The sequence below is a fragment of the Protopterus annectens genome, chromosome 11.part0, assembly GCF_019279795.1.
Source record: "Protopterus annectens isolate FY-2018-M chromosome 11.part0, PAN1.0, whole genome shotgun sequence".
NCBI lineage: Eukaryota > Metazoa > Chordata > Ceratodontiformes > Protopteridae > Protopterus > Protopterus annectens.
In genome coordinates, this window is record NC_056745.1 from 1,042,417,875 (window position 1) to 1,042,436,322 (window position 18,448).

The window sequence follows — 18,448 nt, forward strand, 5'->3', positions numbered from 1 at the left end:
TTCTCCCACTAGGGATGGTCCCAGTTCAATCAGGGGTACATTACAAGGGACAAGTAAAACTTCTACATTAAAACGATGGATGTTGTGTAGAGTATGGCTGACTGTCAAGAGTGCTGCTGGGCCCTTAATCAAGACAAAGATAAAAAAGAATGTAACACTTAAGATCAGGCTTGGGTCTATTGGTCAAATAACATGAGACAAGAAAGCCATGTACAGAAAAACATGTATCATAACCAAAATTAAAGTGTTCTGAACTTCACTACCAGCTTAAAAATGAAAGTCAGATAAACAATTTTTTTAAATGTAATAAGACATTATACAGTGAGTAATGACAACTGACAAAAATGAGTAAGGTATTCTGCCTCAGTGAAGCACATTTTCTTAGATGATGCCAAGTTCACATTTCAAGAGAAGTCTTGCTAAACGTAACAAACATAATAAAAATATAACCCCATTCCTTAAGAATAAATTAATTTGGATTATTGCAGGGAAAAATCATTTTCAAACAACATCTTTTGTAGACATCCTACATATGATACCATCTAATAGTGTACCAATTTTTTCTTCTTGTGGTGTTATTTTGTACATCTGAAACAAACGAAAAAAGCTGTTACAAATATGCTTTTCATGTTCCTGTGTAAATACTTCACGATACAATGCAAAACAAACCTTTTTCACTTTATTCATATCTGTCATTTTGGTTAGCTCTTCAAGTGGAACCTGTTGACCTTCAACTTGAGAAATAATTTTATCAGGATCACAAATGTTCTTTTCATCTCCAACCAGAACAAAAAGAACTGCAGTGTCATGATCAGAAATACCAAATTTTTTAAATGCCTCTGAAATCTGTGGGAAGAAAATGTTGATATGGTGTAACAGCTATTAAACCTTTGGAATCAATGATGTTTTAAAAACAAGTTTATATTAAGCTATGGCATATCTTCTGACCTCTGGTTACACAGCAAGGAATTACTAGCCTTATTTTCTTCAGTACCAGATTAAAAAAACAAACAAAAAAAACAGGTTAAGGACTCTTACCTTAACTCAGGTTTGCTCAGAACAAACGCAAATCAAAAATCAATTTACAAAATGGCCACCTAGTGCAATAATGATGGCTTCAACTTTAATAGTTAGCAAACAAATAAAAAAAAAGACACCATCACTGAAAAGCTACAATGGCAGACAATTTAAACTTTGAGCAGTGTGTACCAATTGGCATCTGGAGAGCACTTTCTGTAGTATTCTAATTCTAAAGTGTACAGCTAATTACTTCAAATAAATCAATGCATCAGTTTATACCTCAGATATCACACATTAAAGTACACTGCTGCATTTTGTATCCTTCAATCAAGTGACAAGAAAGAACTTGGAAAGGTACAATGATACTTACTAATAAACTAAGGGCTAGAAAACATGAAATAGTCAGAAAGGCTTTGGGAACTGTCAGTATAGTCTTAGCTGAAGTCCGTCTTGTTTATAAGCCAATATCTGGTCTAATTCCATTTGAAATTCTATGTCTAGAAAGCACTACTAGAGGAGCTAATAACTGATTTTCTATTTTCCCTATAAATACATTGGGTCTATATTAAATCATAGAAAACTCACTTCAACAAACAGCATTTAATCAGAAATGCCATTCATTGAATTCTGCTATTGTGTGGGGCTATGCCCCCCCTCCACCTCTCCAATAATTATACATACCAACTCTGTGATCGCACTACAGTGGGGAAAGGGCAAATTTTCCGATCTTCACTGTACTGTGATCTGAGTATGAACAGTTTGACGAACGGTATGTTCGATCTAAGTGCACTGAAAATGCTGTTCTCTGAACTGAATTTTCTATGAACTAATAGGGAACCAATACATTAACATGAAATTACAGCAGTCAAAATTTTTGAAATCAAGTAAGTCAATCGTTGCCATCAAATGTATAGACCAGTAACTGGAAACTGTTTTTCCCCTAAAGAAAACACTTGGATCAATTTAGCATTTTAAACAGAGGCACTCTATGGGAGGAAAGTATTTTGCACAAATCCTTCTGATTTGTATTCAATTTTCCATCTAATTAAGATGGTTATATTCTGAAAATGGGAGATTAATGGTCCTTAAGTAATGCATATATGCCGTGTCTGAACAATCATAGGTTCATAAGTAGGTACTAGGCTATCGGCCCTGGGGCCTATACAAGCCCAGCCAAAAAGGTACCCTGGCTTTTGCCACCCAAGAAAATTATTTTCCTGTGCCACTGTCAAGCAGAGTCACATCAATCAATCAGAAAAATTAGTATTTCATATATCTAAAATAAAAAAGCCGGGTGAAAATCAACAATATTTATTAATGCAAAAACACATTAAACAATGAGTGCTTTCATCTTAAATCATAAGACTTCTTCAGACTGATTAATGTAACATACCAAACATATAGATACTCCTTTAAAATCATTTAAAATCCTTTAAATTCAATATTTTTCACTGTGTCTATATGACATATATAATTTTCTTTAAATGTTTTATTAATGACGTTTTTCTTATTTGAAGAGGTGGTACGGACCTTTTACATGACGTTTTAGATTATATAAATAATACTGGCTCTTTTTTAAAGTTCACTTTGAATTACAGTTTTACTAATATCAATTATCTTGATGTAACTGTTTTTAAAGAAGGGGAGTGATTAACCACCACAATTTGTAAGAAAGATGTTCAGAACAACTCTGATTTACATTATGGGAGCATGCATCCAAGGACAACTAATGAGGGTTAATAAGTTAACTGACAAAGAAGATGACTTCAAAAGAGAAGGAGTCAGTTTATGTCAAACATTCATAAGCAGGGGGTACCCCAAGAATCTGATGGGAGAAAATATAATGAAGTATGCAATTAAAGAAAAGAGGGGGCAAAGAAGAAATGTTGTATGAAACAGGTGGATTATAAAACTTCCATGCAAGTTACAAATAGTGTAGATGCTAATGCTATTAAAAATATTATTTATGCTAACTGGAATTTAAAATGTCATTCTGATATCTATAAAGTATTAGGGGATGCCTCTGTTTTTGTACAAAAGAAGGGAAAAAGTTTTAAAAACTTATTTCAAAGTAAATTGAAACCCCCACAAATGAAGTGTACTAATCCAGGCATATTTAAATGCCAAAACTGCAATTTGTGTCATTTTAATTAAATGTAAAAGAAATTTGTGTTAATGGTTTTAATATAGAGTTCAAAGGAAAGTACACATGTAAGTCTAGATTTGTTGTCTATTTAGTGCTGTGCATGTCCTGCAAATCGTTCTATGTGCGGCATACTACTACAGAATTATACAAATGAATATACGAACATAAATATGCTGCGTCAATAGGAGACAAGAAGAATGCTCTTGGGAAATATTATAAAACCACCAAATGTAAAAGGCTGTAGTTTTAAATATAGTTAAATGTTTTGATAAGATGTTTAATGCTGAAGAATTTTGGTGGTTAGAATATCTATGGCAAGTAAAATTAAATGTATGCTATCCACCCGGTCTTAATGACAGAGAAGACTTTGTTGTTTTTCTCAAAAGGAAAGGTATAAGCATTGATTTAATAGGAAAGTGTCATGTGACTTTAAAGGAGTATCTATATATTCGGTGTGTTCAATTACATTAATCAGGCTGAAGAAGTCTTATGATTAAAAACAAAAGCACTCATTGTTTAATGTGTTTTTTTGCATTAATAAATACTCGGTTTTCACCCGACTATTTTATTTTATGGTTAGTTCGGTTTATACTGACATTTGTTGTGTTCTCTCATATATCTATTTTAAAAGAAAACTAACCTCATCCTACTGCCTAGTGAACAGCTGCATGAAATATGGTGTCCTGGTCAAATTTATGGCTTTAGAAAACATTACGTTAAACAACCTAGGTAAGCGGATATGATAACTTTCTTCTACTGCTTCATTTAGTTGGGAGGCTCTGTCAAATTAAAGTCAAGGGCAGCTACAGGTAGGAAAAGGAAAAAAATGCTTTTACTGTACTGTGACCTAGTACACAGTAGTAATACCCCAACATTACTGTAAGCATTTAGCATTAATTTAGAATTATTTATTTTTTTTATATTTAATTAGGTAGGTGGGCAATCTGAGGACCCTTTTCAGCCATGACCTAGGCATCAGGCAAATACAAAGTACAGACAAAAACATGCATTTCAAAAACAAAACAAGAAGAGTAAATTCTAAGTACTGCAGTAGTATAAAAAGTTAAAATGCATATAAAGAAATAATTAAAAATATATATACACTTCTGATAATCAAAATATATGACATGTAGTTCAAACAAACAAAGATGAAGTACATACAGGTCAATCAACAGATAACATAAAATAACTACTTCCAGTAATCTGACTGATCTGAAGTTTTGTAGTGGTACGTTTTGTAGAGGTAGGTAACAGACTAAGCAAGGCAAAAAAGAAAAGAAAAAAGGGGCATCATGGAGATACTCTAACAAAAAGTTTAATAACAGAGAAGTTTAAATGCTTACATTTAAAAGCTATAATGAAGACAGATGTAAAGAGAGGGAGTTAACTTGCATCTCCGAAGCAGCTGCATTTATACCTTTCCACCCCAAAATGGCAACAAAGGACAGCTGTTTTAATATGATCTTCATTAAACAAGACTGCTTTGTCCTACAGTGCACTTTGCTTACCTGCATGATGATGTCATGTTTCCATTATTTTCCTTGAATGTCCTGTAACCTTGAATCCAAGCATTCTCTGAATAACTGAACTAAGTCAGTGGAGTTCCCCAACTACACCCTTTGATTTATGCTAGTTACACTAGCTAATTACAATTTCCTTGGTTACAAAGTAGCAGTGACTAATGCTCATGATTTTGCAAGTCTGACAACCCTTCTTCCAATCGTACTCTCTTTTTTGACCTTTTTTTTATAAACCCCCCCAGTAAAATCAGCCATTGCTACTTGTTTACGAAACACAATAAAGCTGTCTTCAAGCTTACTGCTAAATAAGTGACTGACAACTGTCTCAAGATGTATTCCAAAAACTCATTCATGGGAGTGAGTAGGATTTTTTTCTAATATTTCTGTTATAAAAAAAACATTAAAATCAGCCACTGTTACTTAAAAACATAATGAAGCTTTGCCTTCAAGCTTACAGCTAGCAAAAATAAATGCTGCTATCATAAAACGACTGAAAACCATCTCAAGAGCCACTCCAAAAAACATCAATAAAAACAGTGAGCAATTCTGTCTTGCACTAAATCACATTTGGAGTAACTTGGGCAACTTGCTCCAATGCTTTTGGGTGGACCATGAAGTAAATCTACTGTCCAAGAACATGAACAGCAAAAAGGTGATGCCAACTAACTGGAAGCTACTAGATCTTATCCATCTGATGCAATACCCTGCCAAAATTTCAAAACTGCCACAAAGTGGAATGGGTGCTAAAGGACTTAAAGTTACAAAACAGGTCATGGTAACTGGGATCTTTTCTGTTGCTGATAATTGGTCTTATAAGCTGTTTTTTGTGGCTTCTGCCCTGAGGCCTTCTGACCATCAAATACTCTCTCAGCCAACTAACTCATTCATTCCCCAATATACCAGAGCTGACCAAGAAGATCCGCTTTTTTCCAATCTAAACCAAACTATACATACCCATGCCCAAAACGTGGCATGCAATGCGGTCATTGTAGTCGTGCACCTGCTTCTGTGCAAGATGTAAACTCTGAAAACAGCCTTGCTCCCCTTGAAGCCAGCACTCTCATGGGGTCTCCAATCTCTACTGGAAGTCAAGCATGGGAACGTTTACAATGAGCACGCACACCAACACTCTCCCCACTGACAAAAGTAAAGCCCACACAGCTGTGTCACTCCTCTCCTTTCATACTCTAGCTCCAGCAGGTGCTTGAGTGGCTACTCAAACTGAATTGCCAGGGTTGTGTTCAGGGCATTATCCCTCTTTGCCAAAAGAGCTAACATTTTTTTTTTTTTTTTTACATATTTTGCTCCTGTTCCTCCCTTACCTCCTAACAGATTCAAATCCTGATCTGTGGTCAATTTGTTAATCAAGATTCTCAGCATCCTAGGATGGAGGTGAAAAAAGGGAACACTGGGATTACTGCTGCCATCCTCTTGGGGGGGGGGGGGTTGGGAGATTTTGCTATATGCTGTTAACATTCCACATCCCAACAATGTCCACAAAGCATAGTACAATACCACATACCTGCAATGTTGTACCCAGTGCAAATGTGTGACCCACAACTTCTAGCAAGTGTGTTGTCTTGATGTGCTGGTTTCCTGGATCCCAGCTGCAAATGTTGCAAGCCCAGAACTATCTCCAGGTGAAGTCCTTGGGCCAAATTCCAAAACAGTTGCTCTCCGTGTACGTTGCCCCAATTCAAAAAGACTTCCTCTCAGTTAGTAAGTAACTTACTTCAATGTAAGGCCCATCTATAAAGAGGCTTAATCTGGGGGCCAGATTCGAAACACTTACACTAACAGCAAGTCTTTAGGAATCAGGCCGCTTGTTACAGGACTCCAATTATGCCCTCTTCCACTGGGATGCAGCAAGATGATGTGAATCTCTCCTTTTATCCCTCCAATGCAGACTCCCTCAGTGCCCAACTGCTGAACTGAACCTGGGACATTTGCTCCACAGTCAAGACCAAAACAAAACAAAATGAATCTATGTTGTGGATCCAGCACACTTGACACTACAAGATAAAGCAGGGGAGAATGCAGCTGTTTTTCCTTAGAGTATTTGTTCACCTGCTTGCCTTTCTTGGGAAATTGCATAACTGCTTATGAATTCTCCTAAACACTGTACTATATCTGCTTGAAAGAAATATTTCACTGTGGTCCCAGTTTTTCTTTTATATTCTAAATTCCCTAATACTTCATGTGTTGGTTTCTCAAACAAGGTTTAACTGTCAGTGATGGATCTAAAAACTGGGCTTTCACATCATCAGGAAATGCCTCAGTCCTCAATCAAGCATGTCTTCTCTTCTGGACCAGCTACAAGCAGATGCTCTGAATGCCATATGCAAACCTTAACATACACACACTATATCTCAAATGACTTTAACTCTTCTAATTAATCTTAAGTTTCTCCATCTATGAAACCTTGTATATTTAACAGGTTCATTAAAGAGTTCTGTTAAGATAACCATATGAGCTAAATAGTTTGCAGGCAGCTCCTAAGAAAAGGTACTGGAGATGATGATCATCTTCTCATACCCAACTAGGATTACTGACTCCTTGTCAAAATGCTTCTATGGAGGATTCTGTGTGCCTCAAGAAGAATTGGTCTTCCTTCGCAGAGGGGAAAAAGGATATTGCTCATACTTTTCTTAGCCCTTTCAATGTGCATGTATGGGCTGCTGGAAAATCACCACTTCCTTTATTATTTTAAATATCCTCCCATAAACTGTTAACTCATAGTCTTTTTTTATTGCAACAACATTTAACAAATATACCTGCACCAACTTTCTGATCATAGTATGAACAATATACAAAGTAATGTAGATAAAAAGTATAAGACCTATGCAAGGGAACCACGTTACAAAAATCACGAAAAATAATCTGTAAAGTCCCAAAAGCTGGAACGTGGTGGCTAAATTCTTTCACAGTCACTGTTATTAATAAAAAACAATAGGTCCACTCCACGACAGCAAATAGATGTACAAACTTCAATCCAGCCACATAAAAAATCACGGAGCTTCTAGATATCAGGAACGTTCTTTATTTAACATGCAGTAAGCGCTTTCACCCAGACGGCTTCATCAGACTGTAACAGCATGCATTTTCAACAGTCTTAAATACCAACAACAATTAACCACAGGGCTGTATCATTATGTGCAATTAAGTAATTAAGCTGTTAAAATTGTTTAAGAACAGATTACAAAAACATTCGACTATTTTTTAAAAAAGTATGTAATATGACTTACAAATAAAAACAATACTATAATAGATGAAAACAATTCCTTAGACATACATATAAATAAATAACCTTATTAAAACCATCAACTCCTAAATACTTTAGATAACTTCCTTCTTTTTAATACTGGCTGCAAACTAACCTTATCATTCAAGCCTGGACTTGAGTCGGCTCTGCATCTGACAATCCATCTTAATTCCACTTCTAATGTGTAAGTATCCACGTCCCCCCCTCTCATAGTAGTATAAATACACTGCAAAACAAGAAACGTGAATGTATGTGTGATATCTGTTGTCAACTGATGTCTTGCTAGAGCATTAGTGACATCCCCAACCCTCATCTTATAAACATGCTCCCTTATTCTTTCCCTTAACTGCCTGTTCGTCTTACCTATGTAAAATGCTGAGCAGGCAGTGCACGTAGCAAGATATATCACATTACTGGATTTGCAATTCGTTCCAGTTAAAAAAGAGAAAACTTGTCCTGTAACTGGTTGTTTAAACACAGTACTGTTATTAATATATACACATTGGTTACAGTTACCACATGCAGTAGTGTTCAAACTAGGGTACGAATGTCTTATCCCATCTCTATGACATAACAAATTTTTCAAATTCAATTTATTCTTATATATGTACTTTGGTTTTGGACCTACAACTTTGCTGATGTTATCATCCACACCTAAAATATCCCAGTGTTTCTCAATAATATTTCTAACTTGAGATACATCACTGGAATAAAAAATAGGTATATTTAACCCGGTGTTATTGGTACTGGAAACTGGTAGGCTACTCTCAACTAATATATTACTAGCTTTGCTAGAGAAATATGGGCAAGCTCTAGTGTCCCTCAAATCATCTGTGTCAGCAAGTGCTGTTCTAATCTCATTCTCAGTATATGATCTACACAACAGCCTCTTCTTTAAACTTGAAATTTCCTTCCTATAACCATCTTCAGTAGGGTTTAATCGAGATGCCCTTATAGCCTGTCCCTTCATAACGTTACTAAACACGTGTGGAGGATGCATACTTGTTCTGTGTAACAGTGTATTCTTGTGACAACCTTTCCTGTGTACGGATGTATTTAACAAACCATTACTTAATCTGAAAATATCCACATCTAAAAATGATATATAATCTCTCGAGTAATTCATGGTGAATTTTAAATAACTCGAGGTACTATTAATAAAGTTACCAAACTCATGTAGTTGTGCCTCATTGCCCCTCCAAATAAAGAAGAGGTTGGCGTAGCTACTGGCACAAGATGTCCTTTAATTCCTGTACTTAAATGCCTACCTAAAGTCCATAAGAGCTTAGTGAATCCACCGATGAGACCTATAGTCTCAGGACAGGGATGGTTGACACAACCATTTTCATTGTTTGTTGAGCAAGAACTAAGACCTATTGTTAATTCCAATGATATAATATTAAAGGACAGCAAACAATTCTTGATTAAACTTTATGAATATGTGAATACACTAGAAGAATGCAGTGAATATTTTTTAGTCACGTTTGATGTGGTGAGCCTCTTTACAGTCATTCCGAATATTAATGGAGTTGAGTGTATACAGTGTTATCTTAGAGAACACACTATGATGGACATGAGCAGAATTGATTTGATAGCTCTTTTCCTTGAGATTGTTTTGGAAAATAATGTGTTTGTTTTTGATAATAACTTATATTTACAGAGGGATGGCGTAGCTATGGGCACATCTTGTGCCAATAGCTACGCCAACCTAGTAATGGCAGTCTGGGAGGAAAGTGTGTTGAAACCGAGTTCAGGATATAGACAGTATGTTACATTTTACAAGAGGTTTGTAGATGACCTCTTCTTTATTTGGAGGGGCAATGAGGCACAACTACATGAGTTTGGTAACTTTATTAATAGTACCTCGAGTTATTTAAAATTCACCATGAATTACTCGAGAGATTATATATCATTTTTAGATGTGGATATTTTCAGATTAAGTAATGGTTTGTTAAATACATCCGTACACAGGAAAAGTTGTCACAAGAATACATTGTTACACAGAACAAGTATGCATCCTCCACACGTGTTTAGTAACGTTATGAAGGGACAGGCAATAAGGGCATCTCGATTAAACCCTATTGAAGATGGTTATAGGAAGGAAATTTCAAGTTTAAAGAAGAGGCTGTTGTGTAGATCATATACTGAGAATGAGATTAGAACAGCACTTGCTGACACAGATGATTTGAGGGACACTAGTGCTTGCCCATATTTCTCTAGCAAAGCTAGTAATATATTAGTTGAGAGTAGCCTACCAGTTTCCAGTACCAATAACACCGGGTTAAATATACCTATTTTTTATACCAGTGATGTATCTCAAGTTAGAAATATTATTGAGAAACACTGGGATATTTTAGGTGTGGATGATAACATCAGCAAAGTTGTAGGTCCAAAACCAAAGTACACATATAAGAATAAATTGAATTTGAAAAATTTATTATGTCATAGAGATGGGATAAGACATTCGTACCTTAGTTTGAACACTACTGCATGTGGTAACTGTAACCAATGTGTATATATTAATAACAGTACTGTGTTTAAACAACCAGTTACAGGACAAGTTTTCTCTTTTTTAACTGGAACGAATTGCAAATCCAGTAATGTGATATATCTTGCTACGTGCACTGCCTGCTCAGCATTTTACATAGGTAAGACGAACAGGCAGTTAAGGGAAAGAATAAGGGAACATGTTTATAAGATGAGGGTTGGGGATGTCACTAATGCTCTAGCAAGACATCAGTTGACAACAGATATCACACATACATTCACGTTTCTTGTTTTGCAGTGTATTTATACTACTATGAGAGGGGGGGACGTGGATACTTACACATTAGAAGTGGAATTAAGATAGATTGTCAGATGCAGAGCTGACTCAAGTCCAGGCTTGAATGATAAGGTTAGTTTGCAGCCAGTATTAAAAAGAAGGAAGTTATCTAAAGTATTTAGGAGTTGATGGTTTTAATAAGGTTATTTATTTATATGTATGTCTAAGGAATTGTTTTCATCTATTATAGTATTGTTTTTATTTGTAAGTCATATTACATACCTTTTTAAAAAATAGTCGAATGTTTTTGTAATCTGTTCTTAAACAATTTTAACAGCTTAATTACTTAATTGCACAGAATGATACAGCCCTGTGGTTAATTGTTGTTGGTATTTAAGACTGTTGAAAATACATGTTGTTACAGTCTGATGAAGCCGTCTGGGTGAAAGCGCTTACTGCATGTTAAATAAAGAACGTCCCTGATATCTAGAAGCTCCGTGATTTTTTATGTGGCTGGATTGAAGTTTGTACATCTATTTGCTGTCGTGGAGTGGACCTATTGTTTTTTATTAATAACAGTGACTGTGAAAGAATTTAGCCACCACGTTCCAGCTTTTGGGAATATACAAAGTAACATTACATGTCAATGTTACGAGAAGCTGAAATGCTATATGAATACATGTTAAACATTAATAAAACTATTCACTTGGTACCAGTTAACCTAGGAATGAGCTATATCAAACTGTGATGATATGGGCTAGTGCCACCATAGCCAGCTGAGGTTCTGTAAAGAATGACATGTCCTTTGAATATCAAACTGATTTATACAAGATGATTGTGTTACAAATGTATTACAAGTGTGTGGCATTTGACTATCAAACTAATTTGCACAAATGCATTGAAAGTGTGTGGCATTTGAATATCAAACTGACTTGCACAAATGCTTATGTTACAAATGTACTGGAACTGTATGGCATTTGAATATCAAACTGATTTGTACAGATGCTTGTACTGAAAACGTATTTGTGAGGTTTGCTTGTGTTAAAATGCATCAACAGCACACCCTGCTGGAATGAAATATACATGTATTATTGTAACGGAATTAAATATATATGTTTTAATAGAGGATTCTGGGACAGCAAAAGATAACCAGCTAGCTTACTTTAAGAAAAATAAGGGAAATGTAAATGAGCTGTTAAACCATTAAAATGTTACCCCACAGTGCCGAACAGGACCAGAGATGGTGGGTCTGGGAGAAGCTTTTGTTCATTAGCTCAAGTAAAAAAGAGGGGAAGCCCCAGGCACTGCTATAAACATTTAGATGTGTACTGTAGCCACCTATTCTAAATTCCTGTCTCACCTTCAAAGGGGAATACTGTGAGAGCCTACAGTCAGGTGACCAGATGAGGTTATTCTGCAAGCCACCTTAGATGTTTCATTTTACAGGGAGTAATCTCTTGAATATGGAGTATTCAGTATTCTGTTTTGTGGAACCTGACTAGAAAGAATGCGCACTGTGACGCCCACCACTGCTGCTAATATGTGATGGGCACCAGTATGCATCATCCCCATGCTGGGCCAGTAATCAAGCAGCCTGAATCCTTATCACTGACACTGGGGAGGGACATGCACTTGGAATACAAACGGATACACTCAGTATTGCCAAATGCAGACCTCTCTGCATCAAATACAATTTCCCTTAAGAGCACACATGGAACACGCACAGCCTCTCCATAGTCTCAGGCCACCTCAGTCTGGCTGTCTCTATATCTGTGTCCCTCTAGGCCACCAGTAAGACTTCCCAATGGTACAACTTTACGGTTAGGTCCTCAGCAGAGTATCCAAGCCAAGTCCCCCAGCACCCTCTCTGTAAACCCAGTGCTTCATATCCCTGCCCCAAGTAGCTGACAGACACACACAGAGTTAATTTTCTCTCTCTCTCTCTCTCTCTCACACACACACACACACACACACACACACACACACACACACACACACACACACACACACACACACACACACACACACACACACACACACCTGGGAAAGGATGGCACAGGTTTACCTGCTGTGGCCCCTTTTGCCCAGAGTATAACATAGTTATCATTGCCACCAGACACTTCCCAATCAGCTACTCTAAATCCCTTAATAAAGGGTGTCCAATTATGCTGTGTAATATTAATACTAATACAAATGGTAGTAGTTCACCAAGATGGCTAGGCCTTCTGCAGTGGCCCACACAGTGTCCCCAAATAAATTGTAAGCACTCTCAAAGGTTAATACTTTCTAAAAATGGCCAGTCACAATGAAAAGTGGCGATGTGGTCTCACCTTCGATAACCACATCGCCACAACAGTCAGGAAATCCTTCTATGTGGCACACCTCATCACGAAGGGCTTTTCATCCAGAAAAAAGGAGGTCATTGTCCCACTGTACTCATCCCTCATTAGACCCATTATAGAATACAACGCCCCATTTGGTATGTACCTCTCAAGACATCTGCAACAACTGGAAAAGCCTCAGAAATACCTCACTAAAAGAATCACAGGCCTAAAGCAGATGCCCTACGCTGACCGCCTTAAAAAACTCCAGCTATACTCTGTCGCATATCGTCTACTCAGAGGCGATCTCTGCTTAACATACAAGGCCATGTCAAACCCAGAGCTGTTGGACATGCTACACTTAAAGAAATCCCAATCCCTCAGAGCTACACGCTCCAGGGATCTAAACCTTGTCATCACAATAAACAAAACATGCTGGAGGGATAGGTTCCTGACCCAGAGACTCCCCAGACTCTGGAATAGATTGCCCATACATGTCAAGCAGAGTGCCTCTTTGGACCTCTTCAAGAGGAACCTTGACGATTGGATGGGAGATAGGAAATTCACCCCAGGGATCATGTCAGTCGCCCCTGCTAGACAGGGGTCCAGGAAAGTAAATAATGTGGGAAGAAATAGTCAGGGAATTGTTATGGCTAGGCTTGTATAGGCCCTCGGGCCGATAGCCTAATACCAACCTATGAACCTATGAAATATATTTAATAAATAATAAAAGAACAAGAAAATGGTAAATATATATCCACAGTAAACCACAGAGTTCAAATCACAGAAAATATTGAAAAACAACATTGATGGACAGACTCATACAAATAAAGGAAAACAATCTCTAAACTAAACTTCACTACACTCCTGACTGAATCAAACAGAATTTTACAGTTCTCTATTAACTTACTTGGGCAATGCAAGATGAAATATGTGAGCAGTCTTTCTAGTCAGGCTCCCAAACAGAATACTCTACATTCTCGGAGATTACTCCTTGTAAAATATAATATCCAAGATGTTGCAGAATTACCTCATCTGGTCGACTCTAGGTTCCGACAATATCTCCTTTTGAAGTTTGAGAAAGGACTTTAGCAGACTGCTACAATACACATTTAGAACTTTTGTGGCAGTGCCTGAAAGCCTCCCCTCTTTTTACTGAGCAAATGAACAAAGGCTCTGTCTCAGACCCATTGGCTCCAGTCCTACTCGGCACTGTGAGGTGCCATTCAATGACTTATCAGCTCATTTACATTTCCCTTATTTTTCTTAAAATAAGCCAGCTGGTTAACCATTGTTGAGCCAGTACACATATAGATTTAATTCAGATACCAGAATACATGTACATTTCTCTTCATTTCAGCAGGGTGCACTGTTGATACATTTTAGCACAATAAACACAAGCAGAGCTCACAAATATGTTTTCAGCACTTGCATCTGTACAGATCAGTTTGATATACTAATGACACAATTATTTACAAAATTTCAGCTAGCTGTGCACAAGTCGTACATCCACTACCCTACTTCTCCCTGTCATGGCTGGCAGTACCTCCTATCGTCACACTCATGTAGTTCATTGTGCCTTGCTCTATCAGTTATTAGGTAATAGTAATTCTCCTGGATTCAGTCAGGAATATAGTGAAACTTAAGTTTAGAGATTGATGGACAGACTTGTACAAATAAGAAAAACAATGTTGTTTTCAATATTTCCTGTGATTTGAACTCTGTGGTTTACTGTACATATATACTCAGTATTTTCCTGTGCTTTTATTATTAAATATATTTCAAAATTTTATTGTGGCTGGTCCTTGTAGAAAGTATTTAACTTTTTAGAGTGCTTCTGTTTATTTGGTGTCACTGTGTGGGGCACTCCAGAAGGCCTAGCTGTCTTTTGTCAACTACTACCACATGTATTATTACTACACAGTATAATTGGACACCCTTTATTAAGGGCCTTAGAGTAGCTGATTGTGGAGTGTCTGGTGGTGGTGATAACTATGTTATACTCTGAGCAGAAGGGGGCACTGCAGGTAAATCGTTGCCAGCCTTTCCAATGTGTGTGTGTGTGTGTGTGTGTGTGTGTGTGTGTGTGTGTGTGTGTGTCAGCTACTTGCAGCAAGGACATGAAGCACTGGGCATACAGAAAGGGTGCTGGAAGTCTTGGACTGGATACTTGGCAGAGGACCTAACCCTACAGCTGTACTGGTGGGGCGTCTTATTCTGGACCTGGAGGGAGACAGATAGAGAGAACCAGACCCTGGACTGTGTGTGTTCCCTGTGTGTTCTTAAGGGAAATTACACAATGTGCAGAGGTCTGGATCTGGAAATACTGAATGTATCCATTTGTACTCCCAAGTGCATGTCCCTATCCAATGTCAGCGGTAAGGATTCAGGCTCCTTGATTACTGGCCCAAAGAGGGGTTGTCACAGACACCACTGAAACAGATCAAACTTAAATTATGCTTTATAGAAGAGTAGTACTGTAATCTCTGAACTATGTACAAACTAGTATTACAGAGGGAATATGGTGAGTTACAGTCCCATGGAGTGAACAAGGGACAAGTGTGCCATGAGCTCACTGATGCACGGAAAATTTAGACCAAAGGGTCTGAGAAGAGATTTGTTTTGGCATACATGCACTACATGAGTGAAGATGAAAGATAAGCAGTGAATAACACTAAAAATAAGATTCTAACTATATTGATCCTACCTTTAAGTTTAACTCTCTAATTCTACCTTCCCACTACACTTACCTTTCCCTTTTCCTACTCCCCCCAAGGGAGCTTTTCTCCCCAGGCCTCCACTGAAAATGGGTCTCGAGCCCAGGTGACTTTCCTGGTCAACAAATGTCAATAAATAAAGAAATAATAAATAAAACATTGCAGCTCTTCTCTTTAACCAACTAGCCAGTTTCTTAGCAGAGAGGAATTAAGCAGATTTCTACATTCAGGATAAGTGATTTAGTGGTATACTGGATCTCTGCTAATAGTCTGCATACAACTTTTTGCAATAATGTCACTGTCAGATGGGGTAAAGAAGTCCATCCCTTTGAAGAATAAGGGATATCAATTTCAAGACCACTGATGCCAAATGAAAAGTGTTGTCCTAGATATGCCGCAAAAACAGTCCCAAAGCTTGCATTGATTATCTGCCACATGCCAAAAATAGCCCTCACACTGTACATAAGCTCTGTAACCAAATGACATCTCAAATTTGGGAGACTAATAGCCATCAAAAACAAACAGAAGCATCTATCTGGCTTGCAGCTTTTAAGACCATGGTTAGACTTGTGACTACTGTTTAAAATATAGCTCTACAGTTCTCATTGTAGAATATCAATATGTAAGAATGCAGACAGGTTTCTTTATGAAAGGAAATAAAATTAATTAATACTGTCAAATGCATACAATGTTGGCTGTATTTTGGTTGAATGATTGGTTTATGGTGCTGTTCAGGATTTGTTTTGAGCATTGTTTTGTTATAGGAAGTAGGGCAGCATTTTTAAGTTGCTATTTTTTTTTTAATCAAATTGCACTGCGGATGTAGTGTCTGACTGTGCAACGGCACTGTTTTGTATATCTAAGAGTTTGCTACTTTGTGTCATCATGGAGTTGATATGTATAAGTTTAGGTGTGTGGAAGGGAGAAGGAGGTTTGTGCCCCTGCAAAAACACTTTTTTGTAGATTGTTTTGGGGTTTTGTGTTTTCTGAGTGTTATGTATGTCGATCTTTCTTGCACTTATCTTTGTGTATGGCTGATATTTTCCTGGTGAAGTTTTCATTTTATAATCATCTCTACATATCCCGTAGGAATTTTTTTTTTTTTTTTTTTTTTTTTTTTTTTTTACTTGTGGGGCTATCAGGGTTCTGTAGTAATACCCTGCTTTAAGTTGTCTGTGTTGATAATTGAGCAATATGTCAACTTGTATATAAATTAATACCAGAACACTTCAGACTAGATGTTAGTTTCTTAACAAGCACGTTAAAGATTATACATTTGATCTGAAGACATTTTCAGAAGCCAGTTTGAGGAGGAAGTTCTTCCGAAGATAATCATAACAGATGAACATGGCTACTCTCCTGTCAGACTGTATTATACCTGCAATATTCAGATGTCTTTACTATTGTAGTCTGTCCAGTGGCAAACGCAGTGAATTTTCTAACTCATTGGATGGATCCAAATAGGGATGCAGGGGCCTCAAGTATGTGCACGACCTTTAGTTTACCTCAATAAGGGAACAGCTTTGTGGATGACGTTTAGTGCAAGCCAGTCATTGCAAGTGACACGGTGTCAACCTGTGCTTGGTAAATGTTAGGCGAAACATATTACCTAATACATGAGGGTCTGTTCCGGTTCAAACAGATATACTGTCATTATGAGGATATAAGCACCAATGAATAACGAATACCTAATTATAAATACCAAAGCTCACAAATCTAATTCTCCTTGTTTGCTAAGGGTTTACAGTACATGATCACCAATTTTCATTTTCCCCATTCTAGACAAAATGAACTGCTAGTTTTTGGATTTTTTAACCTACACGCAAGTCACTGGAAGTCTGGTCAGGTAAGCAAAAAGAAGAGTACAAAAGATAATTTTAAATTCATTAAACCTCTCCACAACTGGCAGAGTTAAGTTTTCTCAGCTATGCACTAAGATCATAAGTTGTTACCACAGGTTTTCAGTTCACTTCTCCCACATGTTATTTATGTGTATATGTATGTAAGGACAAAATATGTAGGTTTATATCGAAGTACTTGGGATGGGGATGAGCAACATAAAATGCCTAGGGGGGGGGGGGGGGGCTGCATAGCTCTTTCTCCAGGGAACTCAAAGGAAATAATTCAGTCTTGGTGGTACAGATGTGGCAGGCCTGAAAGACTGTGGAATCTCTGTAGGCTAATAACTTATAGGATAGTCTGGTAAATTACAATATGGAGTTAATGGCAAAAATAAAAATTCTGATTTTTTTCAAGTGAATGTGTCCAGCCTGCCATCAGAGTGAGGGTCACAATGCTCCTTGCAAGTGGTTCAAACGTAGTCAGAATTAGGGTTGCAAATAGTTCACTCAGCAGGGATCTCTACTGTGCAAAGGAAAGGAAAAGGAGGGGGGCTTGGAGATCTATTCTTGTGAGTACAGACAGGATCAGTTTGTTGTACACAGCACAGACAGCGTTGATGGCAGGATAGGGAAACATGGATGCTGAAAGGGCTTTCCAGGGATAAATCAACATTATAGAACTGAAAAACTGTTTCTTTCTTCCTACATTCAATGAGGATAGTAAGAGTAGGGATTTTCAGGACTACTTAATTGAGATGACATAAGCAATGCTCAAAGCTGGTCAGCACTTGAGCTTCCTTCCACAAATCCTGCTCAAGAGGAACCCAGTGAAGATGGAAGGAGGGGGTTACCTTACA

At 37.4% G+C, this 18,448-nt stretch overlaps 1 protein-coding gene across 1 annotated transcript in view; it reads right to left on the reverse strand.

Moving 5' to 3' along the window:
• Positions 1-287: 287 nt before the first annotated feature.
• The window catches only part of TPRKB (TP53RK binding protein), a 100,316-nt gene continuing 82,155 nt past the window's right edge, over positions 288-18,448 (reverse strand). The window contains exons 4-5 of the mRNA XM_044088390.1: positions 670-846; positions 288-588 (exon numbers count right to left, since the gene is read on the reverse strand). Coding sequence (XP_043944325.1) covers positions 502-588; positions 670-846 — 264 coding nt within the window. The 3' untranslated portion in view covers positions 288-501. The remainder of the gene's footprint in view (positions 589-669; positions 847-18,448) is intronic.